The sequence below is a fragment of the Drosophila tropicalis genome, unplaced genomic scaffold (assembly GCF_018151085.1).
Source record: "Drosophila tropicalis isolate 14030-0801.00 unplaced genomic scaffold, ASM1815108v1 contig_845, whole genome shotgun sequence".
NCBI classification, from domain to species: domain Eukaryota; kingdom Metazoa; phylum Arthropoda; class Insecta; order Diptera; family Drosophilidae; genus Drosophila; species Drosophila tropicalis.
This window is the reverse complement of record NW_027173338.1, coordinates 11,882,795-11,910,644: the sequence shown is the minus strand read 5'-3', so window position 1 is coordinate 11,910,644 and position 27,850 is coordinate 11,882,795. Positions and strand designations below refer to the sequence as shown.

The 27,850-nt window shown below is 37.8% G+C and overlaps 5 protein-coding genes across 7 annotated transcripts; 3 read left to right on the top strand and 2 right to left on the bottom strand.

Annotated features, from left to right (window-relative positions):
• Window positions 1–566: 566 nt before the first annotated feature.
• grp (serine/threonine-protein kinase grp) lies at window positions 567–20,308 on the top strand. Of its 2 annotated transcripts, none has more exons than XM_068295718.1 (7): window positions 567–708; window positions 9,757–10,137; window positions 10,579–10,802; window positions 15,457–15,634; window positions 16,606–16,748; window positions 18,474–18,683; window positions 19,340–20,308. In XM_068295718.1, the coding sequence occupies exons 2-7, from the start codon at window positions 9,992–9,994 to the stop codon at window positions 20,008–20,010; spliced, it is 1,572 nt and encodes a 523-aa protein (XP_068151819.1). In that variant the 5' UTR covers window positions 567–708; window positions 9,757–9,991; the 3' UTR covers window positions 20,011–20,308. The 2 variants fall into 2 exon arrangements, with proteins under 2 accessions (XP_068151819.1, XP_068151820.1); XM_068295719.1 differs by lacking the exon at window positions 567–708 and adding an exon at window positions 5,745–5,895.
• On the top strand, window positions 574–2,492 carry squ (squash). 2 transcript variants are annotated; one of them, XM_068295724.1, is made up of 2 exons: window positions 574–708; window positions 1,373–2,492. In XM_068295724.1, the coding sequence occupies exon 2, from the start codon at window positions 1,375–1,377 to the stop codon at window positions 2,179–2,181; it is 807 nt and encodes a 268-aa protein (XP_068151825.1). In that variant the 5' UTR covers window positions 574–708; window positions 1,373–1,374; the 3' UTR covers window positions 2,182–2,492. The 2 variants fall into 2 exon arrangements, with proteins under 2 accessions (XP_068151825.1, XP_068151823.1); XM_068295722.1 differs by lacking the exon at window positions 574–708 and adding an exon at window positions 764–942.
• Window positions 20,309–21,437: 1,129 nt separating the features above from the next.
• Window positions 21,438–26,139, bottom strand: Eno (enolase). The gene is made up of 4 exons (XM_068295759.1): window positions 26,000–26,139; window positions 24,153–24,447; window positions 22,447–23,176; window positions 21,438–22,384 (listed from the first exon to the last, which is right to left on the bottom strand). Exons 2-4 carry the CDS (start codon window positions 24,341–24,343, stop codon window positions 21,800–21,802), a joined length of 1,506 nt encoding a protein of 501 aa, XP_068151860.1. The 5' UTR covers window positions 24,344–24,447; window positions 26,000–26,139; the 3' UTR covers window positions 21,438–21,799.
• On the top strand, window positions 25,181–25,994 carry Rrp40 (exosome complex component Rrp40). The gene has a single exon (XM_068295761.1). It carries the CDS (start codon window positions 25,260–25,262, stop codon window positions 25,965–25,967), a length of 708 nt encoding a protein of 235 aa, XP_068151862.1. The 5' UTR covers window positions 25,181–25,259; the 3' UTR covers window positions 25,968–25,994.
• Window positions 26,140–26,432: 293 nt separating the features above from the next.
• On the bottom strand, window positions 26,433–27,414 carry LOC137581499 (rRNA-processing protein UTP23 homolog). Its single transcript, XM_068295760.1, has 3 exons — window positions 27,253–27,414; window positions 26,993–27,193; window positions 26,433–26,922 (listed from the first exon to the last, which is right to left on the bottom strand). Exons 1-3 carry the CDS (start codon window positions 27,370–27,372, stop codon window positions 26,494–26,496), a joined length of 750 nt encoding a protein of 249 aa, XP_068151861.1. The 5' UTR covers window positions 27,373–27,414; the 3' UTR covers window positions 26,433–26,493.
• Between the last annotated feature and the right edge of the window lie 436 nt (window positions 27,415–27,850).

Genomic DNA, 27,850 nt, shown 5'->3' with positions numbered 1-27,850 from the left:
TTTCGCAAATACAATCAAAACACTTCGTTGTCGAACGTGCAGTGTGTATTGCGAATGATATATGAAATATATTATAAGCCGTTTAAAGAGGATCGTAAAATATTTAAAATGTTTCAAATAAAAGACTCATGGCTATGTGCCACAAGGATGACCCGAATGCAATTGATAAAAGCTATGTGTTCTAAACAAGATTCATAATAAAATATTTTTTGTTTTTATTTTTAATTTACTGTAACTTACTTGAATCCAAACCCGCAATGAACGACTAAAAGTGGAAAGTTGGTCAGTAATATTTACAATAGTTAAGAATTGCCTTTATATTTTTTTAAATTTCGCTCTTGGCAGGCGAGGAAAAATACAACACCAAAAAATACTAGAAAGAAAAAATACAGATTTTCGATAGGTTTTGCTCCGATAATGTCGATTAACCGATACATTTTGTGTTGTATTTGGCAGAACAATCGATAACTTATCGCCGCAGTGCTCCCCTTAGCACTTCGATAGGCGGACCATCGACAGTTTTGCAACACTAGCGCAACGCAATTGCTTAAATCGTGGTAATTTGCAAAAAATTTTTAAACTGTTTGATTAATTTAACCGTTTGTAAAAAGTCATGTAAAGAGCGCGAGTGGTTAAAATTACGGTGTGCAGACGAGTCCAATTTGTAATTAACAAAAGAACAACAAGGAATTCATAGCCGGCCCAGAGGTGAGCCCACAATTTACATTTTGCATATGTATGCGTCTTTTGTTTGACTTGTTTCTTTTTGGCGCACATTTAGAAATGTGCTAAATTTGGCCAAAAACGCGTTTTGTTTTTTTTTTTCGTCGAACAAAAATGAACTAGAACAGCTTGTTTTTTTTAAGCAAAGTAAAATTAAGAATAATTCTAAAGTGCACGTACTGTGATATATCTGAGAGGGAAAAAAATTAAAAACAGTTGGTAAGTTAAATTCCAAATGCATTCTCCTCTACATTGAAACCGGCTTTTTAAGGTTATGTTGAATTCGAATGCAAAGGCCATGGAGCAATAATAAAGCGACGCCACTGTTTCACTTACCGCGAATACTCATTTAGTTATGTACATACATACATATGTACATATATATTACTTGCAAAGGGATTACGGTTCAACGGAAACAAATGAAAACATGTGTATCAGGCTCTGCATCTTCGTGTTTACTTTTCCCTATTTAATGCCTGCCCCAGTACTCTTAGTTCCTAGGGTTGACCGTAATAGGTTTTAAACTCTTCTGCAAAGTCTTGTTACAGAAGCCAGGGTCATATCTTTATTATTGCTTCAAAATTCGAGAATTTGTTTCTGTTTTGTTATTTTTTTCTTTTGTAATTATAAGTAATTTATATTCTGTTAGTAATGGCCTGGGCACCATCCACTACATTTGAAGATGATTTCATTGATATGCAACCGGATTTCAATTTTATTTATGGACAACGTGCTTATGAGATAATACGGGAGCAGGAGTCGGCAGCCGCTGCTTCAGATCCGCGCCCAAAATCGACATATGAATGCTTGGCCAAGCGTCAGCAGCGCAATGAGGAACTGGAGCGTCAGTATGGCACATCTGCCAGTAAATCAAGGGAGATTCGTTCGAGTCTGGCCATGATGGAGCGTATTCAGCAAATTTCTGGGACAAAACCATTGGGTGAACATGCCACCATGGCCGATTGGGAGGACACAAGCAACATAGAACGTGAAGCCATTGCCATGATGCGTCATTTTGGTATGATGTCCATGGCAGATGAAACCGTCACCGCATTGAATCCACCGAAAATAGAGGATATGCCTAAAGCGAATAAGAAGGTTCATGTGTTGCGCAATGGTAGGCGCACGTTTCCCCTAATTGTCGATCCGAATTACTTTGTTCCCCGCAAGACGCGTCCTGCTGCTTCCGAGGGAACCCCAAGTGGTTACGATTCCACTAGTTACAGCAGTTGCAATCCCAGTGAAACTGTCAACAGTAGTAGTAGTAGCGTTTATTACTCTGCCAAATCCCAATTGGATACGTCTGAATGCAGTCAAGAAGACGTTGACGAAGTGCCGTATCAGTTATTGAAGGATGCCGTATCATCCGGCCCTGAACTAGAACTAAAAGAACGACAGCCTGATCATGGTCGCTCCTTTGTAAGAAAATCAAAAAAGAAAAGGCCCCGAATTGACTGATCCATAGAAGAATAGTCTTCAAAATATCTAGAATCTGTTTCTAACGAAATCCAATATTTAACAAGATATATTAGACTTTTTGTTAACATTGTAAAACTTGAATTTGTGCCTTGATCACCTACGCACTAACTCCTACTTAAAACTTTGTTAAATCTGAACGTAATGCAAAGAATTAAGAAGAGAAACAAAACAACAGTATTATGTTTGCTTCCAACCGCTTTCAAAGAAGATTCTTTGAAGCAAACTAGATCTATAAAACTCTTTATAATGAAATAAAAGCTTTGTCTAAGCTCTATAAACAAACATAACAATTTACCGTTTTTGAATACTGTGTACACAGTTATGTTATTTAATTCCTAAAAAAATTTCAAATAAATTTACAGTTTTACGGTATATACAGTTTCTTCTTAGTTTCACTAGATCTGCAATGTCTTGTGGCAGATATTGATGAAAATGCCGATAACTCTGTTTTTCCAATTTAGTTTAGTTTAAGATTAAATGTTTCCAGCAGATTTTCACAAAAGAGAAGAAAAAAAACCAAATGTTAGAAAAACTAATGCAATTCTTGAACTAGCCATGAATAATGTCAACTTTAAGTAGCAAATGTCACAATATATCAATTTTCCATGGTAATAATTCAAAGTATTTGTCTTTTATAGTTGGGTAAATAAATACAAAGCAATGTTTTTGCACGTGGTACCTTAAAAGTTATCAAATATTCTACAATGCCTATATTGAACTAACGATTGGATTCAAGATTATTTAAATGTTTTTACCTATGAAAAACTAATAGTAATGGAATGTGAAAATTCAATTTTTGTTTTTATCTGTTAATAATGTATGTATACTCATATTTGTAACAACGCTTCTAACTAGTAAGATCAGTGTGATTTGAATTTGGCGACTTCAAACATGAAAAAAGATTCAAAACATGTAGAAAAAATTTAAGAAGTACTCAATAATAATTTAGGTAATGTCTGAAAAAAACCAGGCAACATTTTAATGGATTGTTTTTAACATTTCGCACATTTTATCCTTTTGAACTTTAATGGCCTCCCTCGCGTTTGTATATAATTCGTCTATCTAAGCATATTCTCCCTCCTTCGTTTGGATATTGTGTGTTTTCCATTGCCAATCAATTAAACCTAATAATCTTCTGTTTGGCCAGAGTGACGAATATTCTTTCATATATGTAAATTCACTCGTAGCTCGATTTATCTCGTGTCTCTTTAGGATCTCTTCTATACGCATCGTTGTTTAACCAAGAGAAGAGTGTGAAAGCAACGGCAAGCAGAGGCAGTCGCAACTGCAAGTTTTTCGGTTTCCTTGACAACCGCGTGCGTCTTTTGTTTCCTTTTTTGTTTTTTTTTTTTTTTTTATTTTCTCTCTCCTTCTCGCTCTTTGTTTTGTGTTGCCAAGCAAAATTTGTTGTTATTGTTGTTGCTGGTGGAACGGAGGATGCTGCTGGCGTTGTGTGTGTTTTATGCATAAGTACCCCAACAGCATCGTGTATATTTCCACAGTTGTCGTTACGCAGATACATACATAAATAAATATTTATGTAGTAGGCAGCAGAAGCAGCAGCAGCCATCCAGTCAGACCAACCAACCATTGAGAGAGGGGGGTAGACACATCCTATACCCACCGTTGTATGTAGAACTCCTCAATCGTTTGTATATTTCTTTGTTTGTATGTAAAACGACAACTGAAAACTTAGACGACGACCAACCAACAAAAACACAGAGAAGCTAACGACTCGTCGGTAGAGCAGAAGGATGCAAAGTGAAAGAAGGAAGGAGTTGATGCAGCGGTAGAGAGAGACGGTTGGCAAAAGGAGAAACATAAAAATCAAAAATAAAGAAGTTCGACAAATGGCGCAAGCTATTAAAATAAATACGTATACGTAGCGATTTAGAGTGAGCCTTAAATTGGGAAAATGACAATTTAACACAAAAAAAGTTATCGATAATTTAAAGGATTTTTTCAATACTACCGGAAATACGTAACTGGTATTAGCAAAAATGGTAAAAAAAAAGTTAATTTCGAAGTACTCAGAACTCCATCGACAAATCTTCTAAATTATCGATCACTTTTTTTGTGTTAAATTGTCATTTTCCTAATTTAGGGCTCACTCTAAAATGCTATCACTTTTCGATCTAGTTATGTCATTTGTTTCATGCACTTATTTTGAGAGTTTTTGGATAAAACTTGTTAAGCTTTATATTTTCGAAGGCAGGTTAAGTTCGGGAACTTGCCGACACGGACCTCCTTAGAATTAGTTGCCATAGAGACCATCGGTCAAAAAAGTCACACAGCTATCCTTAATATTTTGATTTAAATTACCAAAGGTTGTAGGTTAAATCTTTGATATTCGTTAAATTAAGAAAATAATTAACGACCTATTTTGGACGAATCTAAATATGAACCAATTGTGTATTAATTATCCTTGCAATTAAACTCAAAAGAGAGACAAAAGTTTATTAATTTAGTAAAGTTTGCGTTTGTTGTTATTTTCGAACTTATAATATGTTATTACATATTAAGGTCCACTCCATTAAAAGCATCTTCAGTGCCAGAGTGTGGGGAGAGTTTTTGCCTACGTTGACGAAGTTAGCGAAAGGTGTGTGTATATGTGCGTGTGTGCCTTGATATGTGTATGTATGTATGTGTTGAGCTTATACTTGAATACATTCAAAGAAAATACAACAAGAAAAAACGAAAATAAATGAAAAAGGAGCAACAGCCCTCACCGGCTGCCGGCTGGCGGCCAGCAGAGGCAGCGCTGTCAACGCCGAACTTGAGCGCTCTCGCTCTGCCGCTGTTGCTCCCTGAAGAAGAGGATGAGAAGAAGAAAGAAGCAAAAGGCAAGTTAAACTTGAAAGATTCGCAAGAGAGTATTTGTGTGTGAGAAAGGGAGAGAGGAGGTGTAGTCCCAGCCACCACCAAGCGACATCGTCATGAGGAAAACATGTTGGATGGTTTCTCCTCTTGCACATCCATCCACCTTTTTGGCGCGCGCAAGCGTAAGCTCTCTCTCTCTCCCGGGCTGAGCGGCTAGTTCTCTCTCTTCCTCTCTGGAAGTTTCGAGTCCACTAGCGACTGAACACAGTTTCATTTCAACGCTGAAACAGGACGAACGGACTTATCCATAGGCCAGTGAAAAACTTAGTTAAATAACATCGGACAAGAGAAAACCTTTACTTTACTACAAACCAACCGATAGTCAGTCATGCCGGAAAGTTGTAGTATCTGGTAGTAAATGATAGTGAAGCAGTATCGTGTTTTTTATTTGTTTAAAAATCCGAAGCCCAAGCGGTATAACCGAGGGCATCAAATGGCCAAACGAGAAGCTTTAAACTCTTTGTTGGAAGCAAAAAAGATGAGGAAACCTCAGTGTAGATACAGATACATCCATAGAGGCGGCTTACAGGATACCGGATACTTTTGTGTGTGCGAGAAGGACGACGGCGATAACAAGCGATGATGATTCCGAGACATTTTTCAGTGGTGACTTTTTCGCAATGTTCATTAACTACTTACTACTACACTGACGATACCTTGCGACGACGACGACGGTCCTTACGGCTGTCGCTGCCGCCGTCGGTGGTTGATACGGTTAATGCCGCCATTAAGAAAAGCTCCGAGACCCTCCGCAATACCTTATGAAAGAAAGAAGGAAAGAAACGCGCGCGTCTTCGACTTGTACACTTTCTGGTACGGTAATGACTGTTAATTAAATTTAACTTTTACTTATCGCAAAATTGCGTATATGCGTCTTAAAGTGTATATATGTGTATGTGTGTGTGTGTGCGGCTTGTTGCAACGCCCGCGAAAAGTACGAAAAAAAAAAAAATTTTATATCTCTTCTTATATATGTATATATTTATATAATATATAAAGGAAAAGAGGAAAGAAGAAAAAAAACTTGCAACGCTGGTCTGGCCACTTGTATGTCTGTTTGTCTGACAGCCTGTTATGTCCGTCTGTCCTTCCGTTTACTGTGTATGTGTGTGTGTGTGTGTGTGTCTTTTTTTTATAGCCATGCAATATCTTTTTTTCATTTCTGGCTTTCCTATATTGCTGCAGAGGCTACAGCAGCAGCGTCAGCAGGCTCCTTCATGGAAAAAAAAGCGAACGTTCAAATTGAAATACTTTACAAAACTCGTATTTGCTTAGCCTTATCGTCCGCCTTGCAGGCCATAGTAGTCGTCGTTTCTCACTCACACATCGACCCTGGTCTTGGTCGCAATCTCTCAGTTAGTCAGTCTTTTTTGTCGCTGTTGCTATGGGCCAAGTTTTTTACGGTCTTTTTTCGCGAAGGCTAAGGCGAAAGCTAAATGGCATGTAACCAATCGGCTAGAAGAAATGATGGAAGATTCTGTCGAAAATAAATGTGTCTGCTTTGAAATAGATCAGCTGGAGAAACTTGAGATGTTTTTTCTTTTAAATGAAACATCATTTGTTTACGCTTGAAATGTTATGTACGAGTTTTAAAATATATAATACATTTGAAATAATGTAGCTCACTGCAGTTCGTGTTATAAACTATACGAAGCGCAGTTCATTGACCTCTTTTACTTTGGAATGACATATTTTCAAATAGTTTAAGATGTTTTCAGAAAGTAGAAGGTAGTTTTTTGATCCATTTTGTCACTGTTATGGGTACATAAAGATTTTTAAAGAGTGCAACCAAAAGTCTTGTTAATATTGCAGGATCTTAAAATGTTTATAAAACGGTAATCCTAAAAGTAGACTACAAAAAGTTATTCAACTTATTTGAGGTATTTTATTGAGAAGTCATTTTATTTAAAACATTCGTCAGGCTTTTGTAACAAATGTTGCTCGGCCACGTTTGTATGCATGGACATGGGTGGTTAATCAGGGCTTAGGCCCACTCCGACGACCACTGAAATTCAAAGCTAATGATACGGTTAACCATCATCATTACGAGGATTTTGGCTTTCTAGACTGGCATTAGCTAACAAAGACCCGGCATTTTGTATCATTTAGATATATTTTTAGTAGCTCCACCTCTTCTTTTTTTCCAGCCTGTGCCCGCTCACTCTGCCACTGGCAACCACTTTACCTTGGGTTGGGACTAGTTTTCGGTTTTTTTTGTTTGGTTTGGTTTGCTGCTGCTTGCAACAAACATTTTGTCTGTCCAGGCCTGTGACTTGACTTGGTTTTTTTTACCATTCCACTAATCCATGACAGTGCTTGTGCGCCCGAGTCTCAGTATGTGTGTGTGTGTGTGTGTGCTTGTTGAAACACAAAAGCCAGGGACTCCAATCTGTCTCTGTCTCTCTATCTGTCTCTGTTTTGCCTTCTCCCAAAAGTGTGTGTTTGCTTCGTTTGACTCTTTAATTTTATTTGATTTTTACTTGGATGCTTGTTTATTTAGGATTCCACTTCGCATCGGAAGTGAGAGCCCATGGAGCAGATGTAACTATTGGTTGGTCAGGTTTGGAGTTGCTCGATTGCCTTTGTTGCAAAAGAAGGGAAAGCATAGCAAAAAACTTCATCAAAATTCATAGAAAATTCATGGAGAATGGTGTTGTATTATCAGATTGAAAAAGGAATTGTTGAAACACTTTTCTTGTGCCAAAGTCGTTTAAGATAAGCAACCAAACAAAAAAGGGTTGATGCCAGACCTAGCCTTTAGCTTTAGGTCATTTATAAAGTTTAACCCCATGACAGGTAATAATTTTCAAAAGAAGAAAATTCAAAGATTTTTCTTTTATTTATTTTTACTTGATAGAAGGATTCCTTTCCTAATTTGTTCAGCTGTAGTTTTCTCATTTAACCTTTTTCTTTTTAAAAACCAACTCATGAACTAGTTTCAGCTCTCCCTCTAAACCTTATCCTTTTTCCATCTCTAAGTGTAAGAAATTCGTTCTTAACATAGTTTTCAACTCTGTTTGTCTTGGAGATATCTTTTCCAAAACTTTCCCCTAAACTTTTTCGTTTTCCTGATCTTTTTTCTGTTCTTTTGCAAAAAGTTTTGTTACTTGTCCAAAAGTTTTAGTGGACTTTTCATCACTCATCATTCTCGGTTTGCTTAGCTGGTTGCACTTTACTAGTTTAGTTAGCTGTAGGCTTTCACCACGTGCTCTCATCCAATACTTTGGCATTCCTTTTCAATTAGGAAGCACATGTTCTTTTTCCCACCCCAAAAAAGGGCCTCGTTTATGATAAATTTGTAAAGGTATTTTAAAAATTTAAAATGCAAAAGTTAATTTAAAAAGTTTTCAATAAGGTGTCAAACTACAACGACTCCCAACTGGACCGTATCCACCGAACGCACTCTCTTCTCCTTATCTAAAAATAGACGTGAAAAAAGGCAACGCACAATACACACACACACACACACACACGAACACATAAACAAACAAACACCCATACATCGATTGTGCGTGTGAAGGAATAAAAGGAAAAAAAATTCCACTCTGTTGAATGTAGAAAAGAAATGTTAATAGTTAGTGGCCTGTTGAACCAGCCAGAAAGCAACAGCGGCAGAGCTCAGTTAACGTCGGCAGAGAGCCAGCCAGACTCTCCAACGAATTGGGAGAGCTTTTTGGTGTACCGGCAAACACAAAAAAAAAAAAAAACAGAAATCAACGTCAGCTTCCTCACAGCATCATAAATTCTCAAGCGCAAGCTCAAAGAGATTCACAGTGAGAGAGCGAAGGAACGACGTCATATATAGTGGGGGAGACAGCACAAGGAACAAAGGGGAATAGAGAGAAGGACGGACTTTGCAGCACAAGTTTTATGTACGCAATATGGTGAAAATGAAGGCACTGTAGAGGAGGTATGGAGTACAGGACAGAACCCCCTCTCGGGTTCGAGACTGCGGCATAGGAGTCAGGTTCTATGACTGTTGATGCTGTAAATACGGATGTCTAAGTGTGTGTAGCTTCGTACTCCCCCCCACCCACGCTCTGACTGCAAAGAATATCCATAGATACATACCAATAAACACATATAAAGAGGCACTGTGGTCTGCAACCATACAAAAATTGTGCTTACCCCAGCAGCATAAACTCCATGGTTTACCGTGACATACATATAAACATTGGTTATTTCGAAACTAATGAATAACTTAAATGTGTCTTAGCAGTAATAAATATTTTTTGTCTAGCGGGAACCATTGTTTTCTGCCCTAAGCGGCGTTCAAAGCTTTCCGCTGCGAATATCAAAGGGGCGCATGCGTGTATGTGAAAGAAAGAGCGAATCGAACCATGACCATGGCAAAGGATGAAATAATAAAGTCTGCAAGGGAAAGAGGAAAAGAAAAACAGAATAGTTTTTGTGTGTGTAGTAGTTGACAATATTTTCGCAGCATCCCCATGTGTGTGATACTCTCTCTCTCTCTCTCTGTTTGGTCTTTCTGTCTTGCTCTCTGGTTGTGTGTGAATTTTTGGCGTAAATGTGAATGACAGCGAAACGTTGTGGAATTGTGAAACACATTGTGGCATCGCACAAATTAGAAAAGTTTTCTTTCTCCCCCGTTTATGTGAGTGTGTGTGTGTGTGTGACTAATGGCCATCTTTGTTTTTCGCTTTACTTTGACAGATAGCTAGCTATGCACGAGGTTGCTGTCGAAGCTTCATCAGGCAACAGCAGATGACGAAACCTACGACGCGCGGCACATGGCGGCAAAGGAAGAACGACGCAGGATACGGGCAACAGGATATTAAAGCAGCAGCAGAAAACAGCCACAGAGGCAGACAACAATTATATACTAGAGAAGAATTCAAAGAATAAATAAAACAGAAAAATAACAGAGCCCACCAGGACGGACGACGACATGGCGGCATCCATTACGACGGCAACAACGGGTGCTGGTGCTGTTGCTGGATCTGGAGGAGGGGCAGGAGGCAATGGCGCTGCTACCCGTGAGTTTGTCGAGGGCTGGACACTGGCGCAGACTCTAGGCGAAGGTGCCTATGGCGAGTAAGTTTAACCCAAAAAAAAAAAAAAAAACCGTTGCATCCTTGGTTTGTTGAGTCCTCTCTGTTAAGTCACTAACCCGGCTATACTGTAAGATTCTGAAACGTAAAAAAGATATCCTTTTGCGGTACACACTCACTACGAAGACATTGTCCCAAAACTCCTACAACCTACAATCACTCCCTAAAACTCCATTGTGTTCTGTTTGGTGGTTTGTGCGCATGGTCCATGGCGGCTACTCACTTATCACAAAATGGAGGGAGCCATCATCTCTGGGAGCCAACTGCAGCAACTGCAGACAGACGCACCGACGGGATACCGAACCAGTCGATACACAGACTTTGCGCAGTGTTGCACTTTATCGCATTTAAATAATAATTCTCCATAAACCCACCACACGCCCGTTCCGCTTTATTCAATTGTCAAAAATGTTGTACTTTGCAGAGTTAAGTTGCTCATCAATCGCCAAACTGGCGAGGCTGTGGCCATGAAAATGGTTGATCTTAAGAAACATCCCGATGCTGTGATCTCGGTGCGCAAAGAAGTTTGCATACAGAAAATGCTACAGGATACTCATATTCTGCGTTTCTTTGGCAAACGTTCTCAGGGACATGTGGAGTATATATTTTTGGAATATGCTGCTGGTGGAGAACTGTTCGATCGAATTGGTAAGTGCAATAATTAAGGTAGTTGTAAAATTGCCGACTTTTCATTGGGAGGTTCTATATGTCTCTATCGAAGCGTCAAGTTAGAAGCCATTTTGAGTTGCTCTAGTTTCTGTTCACTGTCAAATAGTTTAAACCACTTTTGGGGACGTTTCTCCCCCGAATCAGCTTCAATCGACTTCTCAAACGTTTTGTACTTGAGGAAATCCAATAATATAAAATGATTTTCTTTTAAAACCCGGTCATGCACGTAACTAGAAAACTTTCAGGCTCATTATGGGTCGTTTTTGTGTGCTATCATTTTGATGTGTCATGACTGTGCCCCAACACGTTCCCTCCGCCCACTCCCGCCCTACACAAGCCAATGAAACCAAAAATGACAGCCAGAGATGGTTGTCTGTCTACAGCAGCAGAGGAAGGACGCGCAAACACGTTACAGCACGCCCCACATTCCCGGCCATATAGACGTCGCCCAGACGCAAATATGCTGCCAATATGTGGACGACGAGTATCGCCAACAGACGACAGACAACTCAGGACACAGGACATGCCACTAGACGAGGAGTCACACAAAAACTGGCAATTTTTGTCGTGGGTTGTGCGAGTTGGGTGAAACATTCCAAAGAAAGAAAAATAAAATGAAAGGGAACATTCTGCAGGAACCTGGCAACAAATCAAAATGACAAGATACAGATCTTGATTACTGGCTGCAACGAGTCGAAATGACAATTTGGCAAATGGGAAATGTGGCGGAGGACCTCGTTCAGGCTTGCCCTGGCTGTAGGTGCAAAGTTCGTGGCATTTTCATAAATATTAACAGCTCTGGCCAAAAGGTCAGCGGTCAGCAAGTCAGTAACCAACCAACATAACCGAACCTAATGGAAATGACTTGCTGTCATAAATGGTGTTGGATAGAAAAGGACCGGATGATGCGGCAAAGGAACTGCATTGATTGCATTTGGCTTTATTCGATGTCCTTACCCCTCTCCCTTCCCTTTCTCCATTGACATTGGATAGGATATATAGATAGATAGATGGTTACTTGGCTTCAAAGCCAAAGTGTAATAATCAGTCAGTGTGGTGGCAGCCATGTTTAGTCTACGTGCTAAGCCATTTTTAATGACAATTAGAGAGGAGTAGTTTTTTAATTTTAGAAATAGGTTTCACGTTTCTTAAACAAAGCCAAACTTTTATATAAAACTTAACAAAATTTTTAAAAAGTTTAAGTTATTGATTTGATGTAAACATGTTTTTTTGATAAGCATTCTGGTTGATTATAAAATTGCCTTTTTTGGCAATTTCCAACTGGGAATTCGATTCATTGCATTCATTTTCTCTTTTTTGTTACAAAACTGAAAGCTAATAAATACACATTTGTTTGGAATATATAAGTATGTATATATATAGATTGATTTTCAAGTTAACAATTTACTCTTTGATTGGTCATTGAATATGTAAATATACGTACTTAAATTCAATTTAATGTGTAAATTTAAATGATTTTTAAGTAGTGTGTCAATTGGATCACGATGCCATCTCTAAATGCCTGGCGCCTGTTGGGTATGCAACAAAAAAATCTCGCTAAGCTGCTTGGAAAAGGGGGTTAGGTTGAGTTGGGTTGTGAAGTTCACAGGGCGATGCAATCCTGAATATGTACAATGAATGGGATGCTGCCATAAATAGGTTCAATATGCAAATGAAACATAATGGTGATACACACAAACACCCACACACGCGCACACATAACGAGCACATTTGCTTTGTGTTGTATGTGTTTAATTGTCTCGCTATGTATGTATGTATTCGGCGTAAATGCATTTCATTTCATTAAGCTTATAGCGAGATATTGACTCCTGCTACTACTGCTTTTCGTATCCCTTTGTGTATGCTTTGGTCATTCATTCAATCTGTGCCTCTACTCGGGGAGTATTAATTATATATATCAGTACATATGTGTATGTGTGTCTGTGACCAATTACAAAATGAAATTTTCAAGTAATTTTCTTCGTCTCTTGCAACTGAAATGCAATTAATTATGCTAAAATGTTACTGACATGCAATTTTATTGCTTTCATCTATGCCACAAGGCTGCAGCCTGCCGCCTTGGCATCATCGGTAGCAGCTGCATATGCAATTTCAGCTTGCCACTTGGCTTAAAGTCAGTCAATATTCTTATTTATTCAGATGCAGACACACACGCACACACACACACACACAAATATTTGGATAGTTATATGGAATTCCATTTAATTTTATATTCAGCAAAAAGAGTTGTGCAAATTGTGCAACATAATAAATGAATGGCAAACAATGTGGCAAAAAAATAAAGATACACAAAGAGAAAAACTGAAAATACTGACTGAATGACTGACAATGACTGCTGCAAAGATGATGCTGATGGTTTGTGGCGGTGGTGCAAGATATACATGGGGTTGCTTGTTGGCTCACCTGATGTCTGCCTGGCTTTCAACTTTATGGCAAAAGATATAACTTTGTAACTACAAACAGAGTGACAAGAATCTAGCAAAAAGCAAAGATGCTTCAGCTCCAGCAACGGCAGCAGCATCTTCAAAGGCAACAAGCAATAAAACAACATTAAAATCAACTCAACGTGCATCTTGGGGAAAACAAAATAATGTCTTATCAAAATTTATGTTGTGCAATTTGGCGAATGACACAGCAGCAGCTAGGACAAAAAAAAATCCATTAAATTTATGAAATTGACTACATAAACTATAAAAATGAAATGGTTCAGGAAATTTAGTCATGCTTTTATATGTTTTGTATGTATGTACATACATATGTATGTATATAACTTCATTAGGTAGTCGAACAATATTTCATATTAGAAATCCCAAATATACAAACATATATCAAGTTTTTTCCTTGCATTTATAAAATATATAAATAATCAGGTGAATGCTTAGTAGAATCGTGAATTAGTTTATTAGTCCTGATCTGTATACCTTTACTTAATACTTAAATGAAAAACCTTCCCAGATTTTTCTGTTTTCATGATGCAAGGCTTCTCTTTCCTTGAATGTATCCACAAATTGGTTCAACTAAATTCAATATTGTTTCTGTTTTTATCGGAAATGTTGCGCATCTTGTTGATGCAATAAAGTAACTCTTAGGTAAATTTGATAAATTTATCAATTTCCATTTTGAAACACACAATTTGGACCCCATTCAGAATCCCAGCCCGCTCGTGGGATACACAAAGTCAAAGACATTGGCCAGGGAAATCAATATCTAATGCAAAGCGAAACATGGCTTTACGTTGCTGCTGCTCTGCTGCAGTTGACATTAATGCCTTTGACAGTCAATCAAGTGAAAGGAGAAAGCAAAACAATATACCAGAATGTCTAACTCAATCCTGAGCCGAGCATGCTGCTGTCCTTTGATTATGCCAATTCAAAATGGCAAATGCACTTCCGACTGAGGTCATCATTGTGAAAAAGAGTGGCCTTAACTAAAAAGAATGATTTTTCCTTTCATCATAGTTCGGTGGAAAACAACCAACAACAACTTGAATATATTCTTGAGGTAGACCAGACTACTTGTGTATTTCTGAGTAAGTGCAAGGTAAAAGAAAACATTTGCAACCAAACGACCAACAAGCCGACCTTGCTGTGTGTATTTTATATTCCAGGTCAACGACAAAGTCTTCAAATGTTTTCTCTTGTATGAGAATAAACACAGGTAAATAGGTAGAACATGGCAATTTCCTCTAATTCTGTAAAATATATTTCAAACACATTGAATTTTATTTAGAAAGTAAATTTATATTCATTTCTAGAAGTCCTTTGGGAGAATCGATTAGGACTTTTCCGTCTTCTTTTAGAAGGTATATCGTATTCGTTTCCAAGAGTTATTTCGGTTATATTTTCATTGTTCCTCCTGTTCTTGTTGTTCTCCTTGAGACTAGACTTTTAAATACTTTGTTTGCTGTGCTTTTGTTTCTATTTGGCCAGCAAAATATAATGATGGAAGACATTTTAACCCTTAGTACAACCAACCAACAGGTCAGGTCAACCCACACACACACACACACTAACACATTTTACTTTGTGTTAGTTGCTGGCTTTGATTAAATTTTTATAAAACTGTTGATTGCATTTTGTGTGTTTGTTTCTCTCTCTTGCTCTCTTTCCCTGCCTGCGTGTTATATCCATGATGTTCGTTTTCTACAGGTAGACCATAAATCCTTCGCACACACACACACACATGCAAGGACCAAACACAGACACACAAATATGATACAGTGGCATTACATTTGCTTTTCCACCTGCCATAGTTCCCTTTTTTCTCGCTTTCTCAGTGATATTCTCCTGCACTAGTGCACACATTTTCCATTAGTTTTCAGTTTTTGCGTGCCTCTTGTGCGTGGCGGTGGTCAGTTGGGTACGTAGGTAGATAGGTTCTGGTTGCCACATAAGGATACACAAATATGTGCTAGTGTGTGGTGGTCTACATAGGTAGACAGTGATGCCGCACAAAGAGCGTGGGCATCTGTAATAAATATTGTGAACAATTTTATTTCAATTTTCCCCGAAAACGTGAGAATTTCCTTGCAACAACAAATGTTTTTAATTGTGCAAAAACCTTTAACTCTGTGCTTAAAATTTAATGACAACTGATTCTCTTCTCGTTGCAGAGCCTGATATTGGCATGCCACAGCATGAGGCACAACGCTATTTCACCCAATTATTATCTGGACTGAGCTATCTACATCAACGTGGCATTGCACACCGTGATTTGAAACCGGAGAATCTTCTACTTGATGAGCATGATAATGTGAAAATCTCGGATTTCGGCATGGCCACCATGTTTAGGTATTAGGTACACAATTATTTTACCCACCAAAACCAAAATGGAAAACAAACTGAAGCGAGTGAAAAAACTGAAAACTAAAAATTGCATTTAGCATTCACAATGGGAAAGTTTTCGATGAAAAACTCAAAAAGTGCTGCAGGGTTAACACAAATACATAGATAATTAGGTGGATGCAAAAGCAAAAGGATTTTTTTTTCTGTTAAACTCTAGAGTGGTGGTTTTTGGTTTCCTTTAAAATCTTTTTTTTTTTTTTTTTGTGTGTATTAAACTTTAGTTTTGTTATAAACTTTGTCTGGTGCTCTTTAAAGGAAAAAAAAACTCTTTATACAATAAAATAGAAAAGTCCTTGGGTTTGTTTTCGTATGTTCTCATTATTTAAGTAAAGATGTGGAATTTTTTAGAATACTTTTATTATTCTTTTATTAGGATAAGCCGAATGCTTTCGTTTTTCAACTATTTTATGCCAATTATAGTCGAAAAACAATTTTTCAAAAGTTTAACATAAAGAATTTTGATAAATCTGGTTACCCTTACTCATATGTTGTATATGTACTACATGTTTTCAATTGTTATGAAGATTGCTAAATTTTTGCGCCGAAACCAGCCAAATCCGATTTTTTAACCTCGGAGTCAAGATTTTGAATGCACTTAAAACTAATGCCTAATGCAAAGTGTAATAAATCTGTAGCATAAGCCATCTCGAATCACATTTTTCTTAATTCCTTTCATGACATTCAATTCAAGGGGGGGAGGGTGGCCGTACTCTTTAATGTAATTAGCTGTAACTTCACTTACATATACAGTCATTTCTCTGTCATGCATTTAATTCTGATTTATACTAAAACTCTTTTTGTTGTCTCTCTCCATCTCGTTTTGTTCTCTTTATATGCGTCGTCGTCGTCGTCGTCATGCTGTCGTCACTCTTCACGTCGGCGTTGGTCATTTGTCACTTTCATTTCATCATCAATAGATGTAAGGGCAAGGAGCGACTGCTGGACAAACGATGTGGCACTTTACCTTATGTGGCTCCCGAGGTGCTATTAAAACCGTATCACGCCCAGCCGGCGGATATTTGGTCTTGTGGCGTTATCTTGGTCACTATGCTGGCGGGTGGTAAGTAGTCTTCTAATAGTCCACAAACTCTTTATTCACTCTCTCACTCTAATTTTGTATGTGTTTCATAATTGTGTATATAAAACATCATTATATAAAAACTTGTTTTTTTTTTATATGTACATATTATTAATTTCGTGCACATGAAAATTAAAGTCGTTTGCTGCGTCACTCTACCACCGCCCTCCTCTTGCACTTGCTCGTTCGCTTTTCCTCGGTTTTCATCTAACGGTACATTCAATCAACGTCTCCATCTCTCATTCTGGCTCTCTCAAGTTTTATATGTGTTTGTGTGTGTGTGTATTTCGTATATTTTTTTTCTTGTTTTTAATTCTACTAAATCAACTTTTTTAAAATATATATTTTTTTCACTTTTTCTTCCCGCCCTCTCCTCCATCTTCTCCTCTCCCTCCATCATCATTTTTTGCTGTTTCTTTGGTATTCTAGCTGTAGATTGTTTTTTGCACATTGTATATCATCTAAAGCTTTTATACCAAAGCTCCAGCTTAAATTGCTTGCCAACGCACCCCAAAAACAAAAAACCACAAAAAAAATGCAACAAAATAATAACTGTACATAATATTAAGGTATTATATATTTACATACATCGGAAATGTAAAGAATAATACGCCAAACGCAACCGACTTCGGTAAATCGAAGTTTTGATACACTTTCCAAAAAATCGTTATAAATATGTATAAAATATATAAATATAACTCGGTATACAAACGGAAACAAAATTACAATAGAAACATAGATATTTTGATATTGAATTGGACAACTTCTTGGTCTTTTTTTCAAATCATTATGACTAAAAACGGGCTGAACATTTGACTTTTATACTAATCTAGTGCTGAATTCTTTCTCACTTTGTCAGCTACATTTGTATAAATGATTTAAATACACTAAAGTCTAAATAAATAATACATTTTCAGAAAATAATCCACTTATATGAGATTAAGAATCTATATATGATCTTCTGTGAACCATGTATATATTCTAATAAATCATTTGTGCAAGAGTAGAGAAAAGAACTAAACAACACTTTCTTTATTATTCACTGCACGGTTTCAATCAGTATACACAAACAAATGTATATAAAAATAAAAAAGTGAATGCATTTTGTATAGCACGTTTCAACAGTTGATGTAAATTTTTGATTGTGTAAACAAATTTAAAATACATGCAAATATTATTACACAAAATCCAAACATGAAACGCATTATTAAGCATAAGGCATAGTACTAGTCACGAATTGTTAAAAAATGAAAAACTAATTCTATATATTGGTTGGTAAAATGAAATTATACTGTATATTTTCATTCTCAAACGGATTACTTTCAAATATTGTTATGTAAAATTTAATTTTAGCTCCGATTTAAACAGTTTTTGCAACTAGCAAGTTACAGTTTAAAATTTAATGCCAAAACGAATTGATTCTTATTGAATGGTGATTATAATTTTTGGTTTCAATGGTTAAAAACAAAACGACTAAGCCGATAAGAGTTATTTATATCTTTAGACGTGACTTCACATTATAATATCGCATTTGAATAGAAAGTCATGAATATTTTAAAATTAAAATTATGACCAAGACTACAGTAATTAGGTATAATCTTTGCTTTTTATGCTACTCACTCCACTTTCAACATTTTTATTGTTAATTTCACGAATTTGGAAATAAAAAAAAAACTAAACCTTTTTCTATTTTGCATCGCATTACAGAGTTGCCCTGGGATCAGCCTTCATCCACGTGCACAGAGTTCATGACATGGAAGGATAATGATCGTTGGCAAACACAGACGCCATGGAGCAAACTGGACACATTGGCCATTTCTTTGTTGCGGAAAGTCTTGGCCAGCACTCCAGGCAGTCGTTTGAGCCTGGAGAAGATCCTCGATCACAAATGGTGTAATATGCAGTTTGCCGAGCACGGTGAGCATCAAATACTTATCCATAAGGTGACGAAAAAAGTGACTTTACGAAGTGATACGAATTATCTCTGCCTTAACAGCTCAGGTACTTAGTGACTCTCAAAGAATATATATAGACTTGAGAGACGCTCTGTACCTCGACTGTTGTGTCTGCGGAATGTCAACATAAAGAGTGTGTGTGTGATTGTGATTTTTAGTGACAATTTATTATAATAATGGATAATGGTCTTGCCTATGCTTTGGCGCTTTAGCTGTATGATAGATTTGACTACTTCATAAAGCTAGATTACCAAAGCATGGGCTGTGGCTGACTTAATCAACGCAAGTGTTTATTCTAAATAGTGGCAAATTTAAACTAATATATTTTGTTTTATTTATGTATGTTTCGTTTTACGTTTTCGCTTTTGCGCTTTATCGTTATATGAGTTTTGATTGATTTTGATTTTCGCATATTATTTGGTCTTTGGTGATTTTAGCTGTATGGTATATGAGCATAGTCCATAGAGCTTTATTACCAAAAACCAAATGGTTTTTGCATTTTGCTTGAGTTGTTTTCTGTTTCGTATTGATTTTGATTTGATTCAATTTTTTGCTAATTCTAATTACACGTTTTTTTAATGAAATAGTCCTAAAATGTTTAATTACTGTGTCTTTTAGATCGCTCCTTTGACTTGGTGGACTCGGCAGCTGCTTTGGAGATATGCTCGCCCAATGCTAAACGTCCGCGTTTGCAATCCAGCGCCCATTTGAGCAACAATCTGGATGATTCCATATCCCGTAATTATTGTTCCCAGCCCATGCCGACTATGCGCAGCGATGATGACGATTTTGCTGGCAAGCGAAAGAGTGGCGATCGTCAGGCTCTGGTCCAGAATGAGGCCCGTCTCATTTACGGCAATTGCTTCTCACAGCCTGCAATGTTAGACAATTTGCTGTTGGCCACTCAGATGAATCAGACGCAGAGTGCCTCGCAGAATTATTTCCAACGTTTGGTTCGTCGCATGACCAGATTCTTTGTGACAACACGTTGGGATGATACGATCAAGCGTCTAGTGGGCAACATAGAACGTCTGGGGGGCTATACCTGCAAGGTTAGCGAAGAGGGCGTGGTTACTGTATCGACAATTGATAGGCGTAAGCTGCGTCTGGTCTTCAAGGCTCACATCATTGAGATGGATGGCAAAATTCTTGTCGATTTTCGCCTATCAAAGGGCTGTGGCCTGGAGTTTAAGCGTCGCTTCATTAAGATTAAGCATGCCCTGGAGGATATTGTGATGAAGGGGCCGACCACATGGCCAATCGCAATTGCAACCAATTCGGTGCCTTAGCCAATTAAGAGTTAAACCCGTTTACTTTTAGTTACTGTTTGCATCATGAATCAACATCTCCGATAAGTTATAGCTTTTCCCATTGTGCTAAATTATTATGAATGAAATATGTTTCTTTCTATCTAATTATTATCATCACCACCTCATTGCCGAATGGATCGGCTGTTAGTCTTAAGTAACTTGATTTTAATATTGTTGAATATTTCAAAAAAAAAATATATAAGTATTTTAAAATGTAGCTAGTGAAACGTTATAAAACAATAAATCTGTTTATAGATTTTGAGTAGAAATTTTAAAATTATGACTGAAGACCTAAAAACATTTGTCAATCATTGATAAACAAAGTTTATGGTGGACATACCTACATATATTATTGGCACTGACGCTGGGCCTTCAGCGCTTCCTGCTCATGGTCTGGCTTAAAGTTTTGATACCTGGTTAAAACGCTAAGCAATTTCAAGAAGCCCTTAGCACATATTTTTTGGCATTATAAATGCATTTGCAAGACAAGCTATCGTTCGTTTTCTTCTGACATTATCTGCAAGCAAAGAATTCTAAACTTCATTTCATCAGTTAAGAGACCAACACTACCATGATCATAATATTTCTACCAACATTACATTACCATGATCATAATATTTCTTTCCAAATAATAATAATGCTGACGAGGGGAGAGTAGTACTATGTATGTGATAACTGACCCATAGTAGGATTTTGTGCTAATTACACACATTTCGGATGGTTCCGATTGCTCTGCACGGTGGTTAAATGCAGATTAAAGAAAATAATAGTCTTTGATTGACTGTTGAAGCATTGGTGTGGGTAGAACATCCATCGACCAGTAGATTTGGATTTTAGGATAAAAGCATTGATCCTGACAATGAATATTTTTAAATTTTAACTAGAATTAAATCAACAGTCTACTACACACATCAGGTGACACTTTTTAAGACTCTTCCACCTTGTTTATGCCAAAATGTGCAGACGTTTTCCATACGCCATTAAGTCAAAAAAATAATAGAATTAAACCGACAAAGCAGCAGTGCAAGCAGTGCAATCAGTTAACGAAACGAAATTAGTATTGCTCGCTTTTAGGGATAGAACTTCCATTTATCTTTTTATTCAAGAAAACTCTTCATTTTGATTCTAGGAGGATTATAAGCCCAATTTTACCCTGGTAAAAAGTACTCTGCCGATATGATCAACCATTTATTTGTATTTGTGTAATTTATTTCACATCAACTAACATTTTGAATAAAATATTTATGCGTTCCATAATTGATAACTCCCTTTTGGATGTCCTTGAGTATTATTGTATGTTTTCTAATAGAGCAAATTCGTCCATGCGATCGCCTTTTTATCGACTTTGAACAAAGAACGTTGGGTGATTGGCTTAAACTCTATGTTTCAACAATAATAGATTTCGATTTCCTTGTAGTTTCTGATGGGACTTGAATGTATATTTTTGTTGGAGGAGAGGGCCGACTAAAGACATGATATTCGTTCAAGCATTTTACATAAGGGGTTTGTTTGTTGTTTTTTTGTTTTGTTTTTAATATAAATAATGATAACATTAAGAATAATGTCTAAATAACGAAGCAAGTAGAGACAGATTATGTGGCTTCGGTAACCATTTTGGATTTGTTTCACTAATTTCCAAAAAGAGAATGAAAATATATTAACGAACACGTGAACACCAAGTTATGGGGACACCGATCTCATTTGTGCTGCTTGTTTTTCTGGTGCCTTGGTGTATTGTTTTTGGAATTTTGAAGTAGCAGCAGACTGCTTACTGGGGCTTCCTGAAGCTCTTGCCAGCGAATTTGACGCCTGCGCCGATTTCCTCTTCAATGCGCAAGATCTGGTTGTATTTGGCCAGACGCTCAGAGCGGCATGGAGCACCAGTCTTGATTTGACCAGTGGACAGACCGACAACCAGATCACCAATGAATGAATCCTCAGTTTCACCGGAACGGTGAGAGACCATGGTGCCCCAGCCGTTCTTCTTGGCCAGCAAATGAGCGGCAATGGATTCAGTGACGGTACCAATTTGATTGACCTTCAACAGCAGGCAGTTGCAGGCTCCCTTCTCCACAGCGGTGGCAATACGCTTGGGATTTGTCACAGTCAAATCATCACCAACGATTTGGATTTTGGTGTTGGAGGTCAAGTTAGTCCAGGCATCCCAATGATCCTGGTCGAAGGGATCCTCAATGGAAACAATGGGGAATTCCTTGATGAACTCCTGGTAGAGATTGGCCAATTTCTCGGGCGACAACCATTGCGACTTGTCGCTCTGTGGGTTCTTGAAGTCCAGATCGTATTGGCCATCACGGAAGAACTCAGAGGCAGCAACATCCATACCGATCTCAATCTAAACAAAATATAGATTCGATTTATTCAAATTGAAAATTAAATAAGTGCCAATTAGCATACCTTGCCAGTGTATCCAGCCTTGGCAATGGCATCGGTGATCAGAACCAGAGCCTCCTTGTTGGATTGAATGTTAGGGGCAAAGCCACCCTCATCACCCACAGCGGTGGCATCCAGACCGAACTTGGCCTTGATCACATTCTTCAGATGGTGGTACACCTCAGAGCCCATTTTCATGGCCTCAGTGAAGGAAGTGGCTCCAGTTGGCAGAATCATGAACTCCTGCATGGCCAATTTGTTGCCAGCATGGCTGCCACCGTTGATCACATTGAAAGCGGGCACTGGCAGAATGATTTCCTTGTTGCCAGCCAAATCAGCAATGTGTTTGTACAAAGGAACATTCTTCTTGGCAGCACCAGCCTTGGCCACAGCCAGGGACACGCCCAAAATGGCATTGGCACCGAACTTGCTCTTGTTCTCAGTGCCATCCAATTTGATCATGAAATTATCAATAGCAGCCTGATCAACGACATCCAAGTTGGCCTTGATCACCTCGGGGCCCAGAGTATCGTTGACATGGGCAACAGCCTTCAGCACCGACTTGCCATGATAGTTGGCCTTATCGTTGTCACGGAGCTCCAAAGCTTCATGCACACCAGTGGAGGCACCAGAGGGGACTGCAGCACGGAACAGACCCAAATCGGTGGTCAGATCGACCTCAACAGTGGGGTTGCCACGAGAGTCGTAGATTTGACGGGCTTTGATCGCTTTGATGGTCATATTGTCTTCTGAACTGTAAAAAAGTAGAGGAAAATATACCAAATGATGAAAACAACTTATTTTGCATAGAATTTTTTATTTACTGGTCTCTTGCCCACTGACCAAAGATAAGTAGAAACAAAATAAAACCAAGCTTGCCAGATAAGAATTTAAAACATTTTGTCGACTTTGACCGCAAAAATTTCTTCCCGACTTTTCTAAAAGTAGGTAAATAATCTTTAAAATATATTTTTTTCTCCCACTTAATTTATTAACATAAGCTGATCAAATTGATTAAGGCAGAAGATTTCTCATCCTCCCCATTGGGGTAGGTCTAGGCTCTGGAATAGGCGTGATTCCAGCTAATACTGGATTATTGCAAGTACCGAAATTAAGGCAAATTGTATTTTTCTCAATAGAAAAGCATACATATATTTGTATGTACATATTTGTCATTTAAAAACATTTTTTTTTTTTTGCTTATAAAGCAGTTGAAAAGTTAGCGGCACTTTTCCCAACTGCATATAAATTTTTCATCATCCACCCCAGCTACAAGAGAGACAGTGAGAGAATGTATGTATGCAAGAGAAAGACAGAGAGAGCTAGAGCCAAGTCTCTCACCGCTTTGACCTCTACGCGGCTTTTAGAGGTTACACATATGTACAATGTGTGTGAAGAAATAAAAAATATAAGTAAATGTATGTATGTACATAAAAAAAAAGCCGCAAAATGCCAAGAAAATTATGTTTTATATATAAATTGCACATTTTTGTTGTCCTTATCGCCATATATTTTAATCATTTAAATCAATTAAACATTATCCCCGAAACGAGTGGAGAAATTTTAGTTAGATAACCGCAATTTTGCACAAGCCAAAATAAAACGCAATCGTACGATGTCTCATATTGTTGTTTAACAAATTGATAGTTTAGATTTCACACACTTTTAAGTGGAAAAATTATTAAATAATTTTCCTATACACTCACACACACACACACACATATACTTACCAGAAACTTTTGTATTTAAAAAATTGAAATCCAAATGGGAGAGACTCGTTCAAGCTTCCGGCTAGTCTGGCTGCTGATTTGCTATTGAAAGCCAAAGTGTTTTTTTGCACTGACGTTGTTGGAACCGTTGCCAGAACGTTGGGGCAGAGACGCCATGGCAAACAACTGCGAGTAACGAGAATGCTAACCATGCTCTCTCTCTATGGGGCTGTTTTGTGACTCTCCAGGTGCCGGTTCTGATGTGGGGGTGGACGTTGCGTGATTGGAGGGAAATTGACCTTCGCACAAGGACAGACTGCAAGAGATTGTTATGGGGAAGAGCCCAATGTTTATTATTTCATAATATGAGAAAGATACAAGTGAGCTTAAACATAGATAGTCTAAAGAACTGCTTCAAAAATGTCAAAGGTTATTAACCTCTTTGGTATTAGCTATTTTGAGAGTTTGTAAATTTAGAATGCATTATGAGATTTCCAATTTTTAACATACATATGCATATCAAAGATAATAATAGCAAATTTTTTAGCACAAAATGCAGTTCTCACAGTTCATATAATTTTTGGACATCCAATTGTGGAATAATATGTATGTATGTATGTATATATCTAAAAGATTGTTGATATTAGGAAAATTTGTTTAATTAAAATGTTTCTAAGGTGACATTGTCTAAAGAGATAAATATTCGAATGCAAATAAAACTGACAAATTTATTTGAGAACGAATGCGAAATGTGATAGCAATTACTATTACGAAAAATATATTCTTTGTTAAGTTTCATATTCAGAATATTAGTTGACTCTAAGAATTAAGAAATTCTAATTTTATTATATACAAAGGTTTAACTTAGAAGATCGAGTACTAAGTTGTTGTTGTTAGTATTTAAAATCTTAATGTCTCGAATTAATTTACAAATGTAAGCTAATTTTGTAATTTTTGTATTTAACGAATTGAATAGACAATTAATGAATTACTTTACGGCCACCCCGCGAACCAAATTTCAATTTGGCCACACTTTGTAAAAACCTGGCCACACTGGCAACAACACCACACGCGGCCGGTTTTGTTTTGTTTTTTAAAAAATAAAAATTGACTCTTGAATCCGAAACCATGGCCAATTCAATTTCAAACACAACCATTGTGATGCCAGGCGAACGGGTAACTAGTATAGAAGACTTGGCCAAGAGTAAACGAGTGATATTGGGACCCGGCCTGAGAAGATTGAACGACACAGTGGTTGCAAGCAAAGCGGGACCACTGCGGCACAAGGATCCAAACACATTTTGGGTGGACAACTACCAGCGACGTTATGTGCCGGCACGCGGAGACCTTGTGTTGGGCTTGGTGAAGGCCAAGGCAGGCGATCTTTATCGTGTTGATATTGGTTCTGCCGATACGGCATCCATTTCATATCTGGCCTTTGAGGCGGCCACGAAAAAGAATCGACCAGACCTGAATCCCGGCGATTTAATCTATGCCCGCGTCCTGAATGCCAGTGCCGACATTGAACCCGAACTGGTGTGTGTGAATTCGAATGGAAAACGTGGCAAACTGGGCGTCCTCAGCGATGGTTTCTTCTTCAAATGCAGTTTGAATCTGGGCCGCGTGCTCTTACGTGAGAATTGCCCTGCTTTGACCGCACTTACCCGGCAATTACCCTACGAGATTGCTGTGGGCGTGAATGGACGCATCTGGTTAAAGGCGCGCTCCATGCGGGAAACTATGGCCCTATCTAATTCCATTTTATCGTTGGAACAAACAAACTACTCACAAATCGACAGGATTTGTGGGGATCTAGGCGAAGTGCTGCAAGAATGATAATAAATAGAAACATCATTAAGTTTACTTACCCAAAATGTTGATTACTGGGTGGATGGCTGGGATGGCTATTGGAAAAAAAGGAGAGGAGTCCGATGCGAATAAACTTGAATTTTTATGTTATGTGAAATTTACGTTTTGACAGTTGTGTGGCTATTAGAGATGAGCAAAGTTCAAAATTGTCACAGCCAAGTGAGCAGATTTTTTAATTACTTCTGCCTCCCTCCGTCATGGGCTAACCCCCTTAACAAAAAATTCAAGAGTAATTTAAAAGACAAAAGTAATTTAGATGTAAGCGGTTCAAAAATTTGTATTTCTAGTAACTTAATCACATACGGCTTGATAGTGGTCATCTCTGTCTCTCTCCACACACACATGTTGCTTTAGCTGACATGGCCCAAACAGCTGATCCGTTGTAGTCGTTGCCTTATCTAAAATAATGGTCAAATGACAGCAACTGAGATATTATGTTTAATTTAGTAAACAATTCAACCCTTTATTAGTCTAGAAGGTCCATAAACATAAATTAATCTTTACTGAGTGCTGCTTTAACGTGGGCCGGTAATTTTTTGCGTTTTCGCTTCGCCTTTGTTATGCCTGTTTGGTCTACTTTGTGTGTTTGAGGTTTAGTTTGCAGCGTTCTATCCTTTTTGCTCTTTTTACATGATAAAGGATTTGGATTTTTGGGACCTTTACTTTTCTTTGGATTCACTTTCTTTGTCACTTCAGAGGGCTTTAGTCCTTGCTGCTCCTTCATGAAGTCAATCTTTTCTACTTGCTTGCCCAACATTAAATTCTTGGCACGCTTTTGCACCCATTTCCTGGACGCTTTCGACGGAGCTTCTAAGACAGGGGTGGCTTTATGTAGGTAGAGCAGACATCGGCCAGGAACTTTGCGTAGACTCTCTTGCAATAGACGATCCTGAGAGGCAACTATATAGCGATTGTCCTTTGTCTATAGGGAAGAAACAATGACATGTAATATGTAATTTCTATGGAAAAAGTGTGTTTATGTTTTATTCTACCATAGATTTGATGCATTCGGCAGCAGGTACAGGTTTGCCCTCATGTCCACATTTATGCACGTGGAATTTTTTCACTATGCTGGTGGCTCCAGTTAGAGGTGCTCCCAAAGATTCGGCCTCCAAAATAACACACTGCGTGGTTAATAACTTAGCTGGACATTGAAAGTATTTCCGAATTTGCTCTTCAATGCCAATTTGGTGCTGTAAATGAAAACTGTTTCTATGTAGCTCTCTCGTAAATCTTTTTCAAAGGTTTTTACCTGAAGAGCTGCTTGACAAAAAGTGGCATCAATTAATACCTGGTAGGGCTCACGGTATTCAAAGTTTGTAGCAAAGTATACCAAAGTCTTGTGCGACTTTTTAAAACGTGATATTTTCATATTTAAAAAAAAATAATAAACAACAGTTGTTTTCTTCGCTCCTTGTTTCACATGTGTGAATTCGCTTCTTTTTTGACTCGCTCGAATTCGCTTCAGTTTCGTAAAACGCCAGATGGCGCCAAATGGTTGACAAATCTGTTATCGATAATTATTTGTTTTTATCGTAATTTGAATAATAGAATCTAGAAGGCTGATTATGGAGCAATTGAATTTATATTCTTGCTTTGCTTAGTTCCTAAGATTACTCACCATTATCTCAGCAATCGTACGAAAAGAAGAAAACAAACCCACCTCCTTTTCGAAATGTAATACTTTAACGACCTGTTGCTTGTAACAGCGGGCTGTTAGTTTTCTTTAAATTTCTCTGCACCGCCAATTCAATGCATTTTCACATTTCCCATTTCCACAATTTTCAACCCCCTTTTGCTTTAACATTCACCCTCTGCTGTTGGCTTTTGCGTGTCTCGTCTGTCGGTGT

What these genes read in the sequence shown, in the direction of transcription:
- squ (XM_068295724.1), top strand. Translation starts at nt 1,375, where the DNA reads ATGGCCTGGGCACCATCCACTACATTTGAAGATGATTTCATTGATATG.
- grp (XM_068295718.1), top strand. Translation starts at nt 9,992, where the DNA reads ATGGCGGCATCCATTACGACGGCAACAACGGGTGCTGGTGCTGTTGCT. An exon ending in GGCGAAGGTGCCTATGGCGA is followed by an intron (nt 10,138 to 10,578) that starts GTAAGTTTAACC and finishes TGTACTTTGCAG; the next exon opens with AGTTAAGTTGCTCATCAATC. An exon ending in GGCATGGCCACCATGTTTAG is followed by an intron (nt 15,635 to 16,605) that starts GTATTAGGTACA and finishes CATCATCAATAG; the next exon opens with ATGTAAGGGCAAGGAGCGAC.
- Eno (XM_068295759.1), bottom strand. Translation starts at nt 24,343, where the DNA reads ATGGTTAGCATTCTCGTTACTCGCAGTTGTTTGCCATGGCGTCTCTGC. An exon ending in TTTAAATACAAAAGTTTCTG is followed by an intron (nt 23,177 to 24,152) that starts GTAAGTATATGT and finishes ACTTTTTTACAG; the next exon opens with TTCAGAAGACAATATGACCA. An exon ending in AGGCTGGATACACTGGCAAG is followed by an intron (nt 22,385 to 22,446) that starts GTATGCTAATTG and finishes TATTTTGTTTAG; the next exon opens with ATTGAGATCGGTATGGATGT.
- Rrp40 (XM_068295761.1), top strand. Translation starts at nt 25,260, where the DNA reads ATGGCCAATTCAATTTCAAACACAACCATTGTGATGCCAGGCGAACGG.
- LOC137581499 (XM_068295760.1), bottom strand. Translation starts at nt 27,372, where the DNA reads ATGAAAATATCACGTTTTAAAAAGTCGCACAAGACTTTGGTATACTTT. An exon ending in TTTGTCAAGCAGCTCTTCAG is followed by an intron (nt 27,194 to 27,252) that starts GTAAAAACCTTT and finishes TTTCATTTACAG; the next exon opens with CACCAAATTGGCATTGAAGA. An exon ending in CCGAATGCATCAAATCTATG is followed by an intron (nt 26,923 to 26,992) that starts GTAGAATAAAAC and finishes TCTTCCCTATAG; the next exon opens with ACAAAGGACAATCGCTATAT.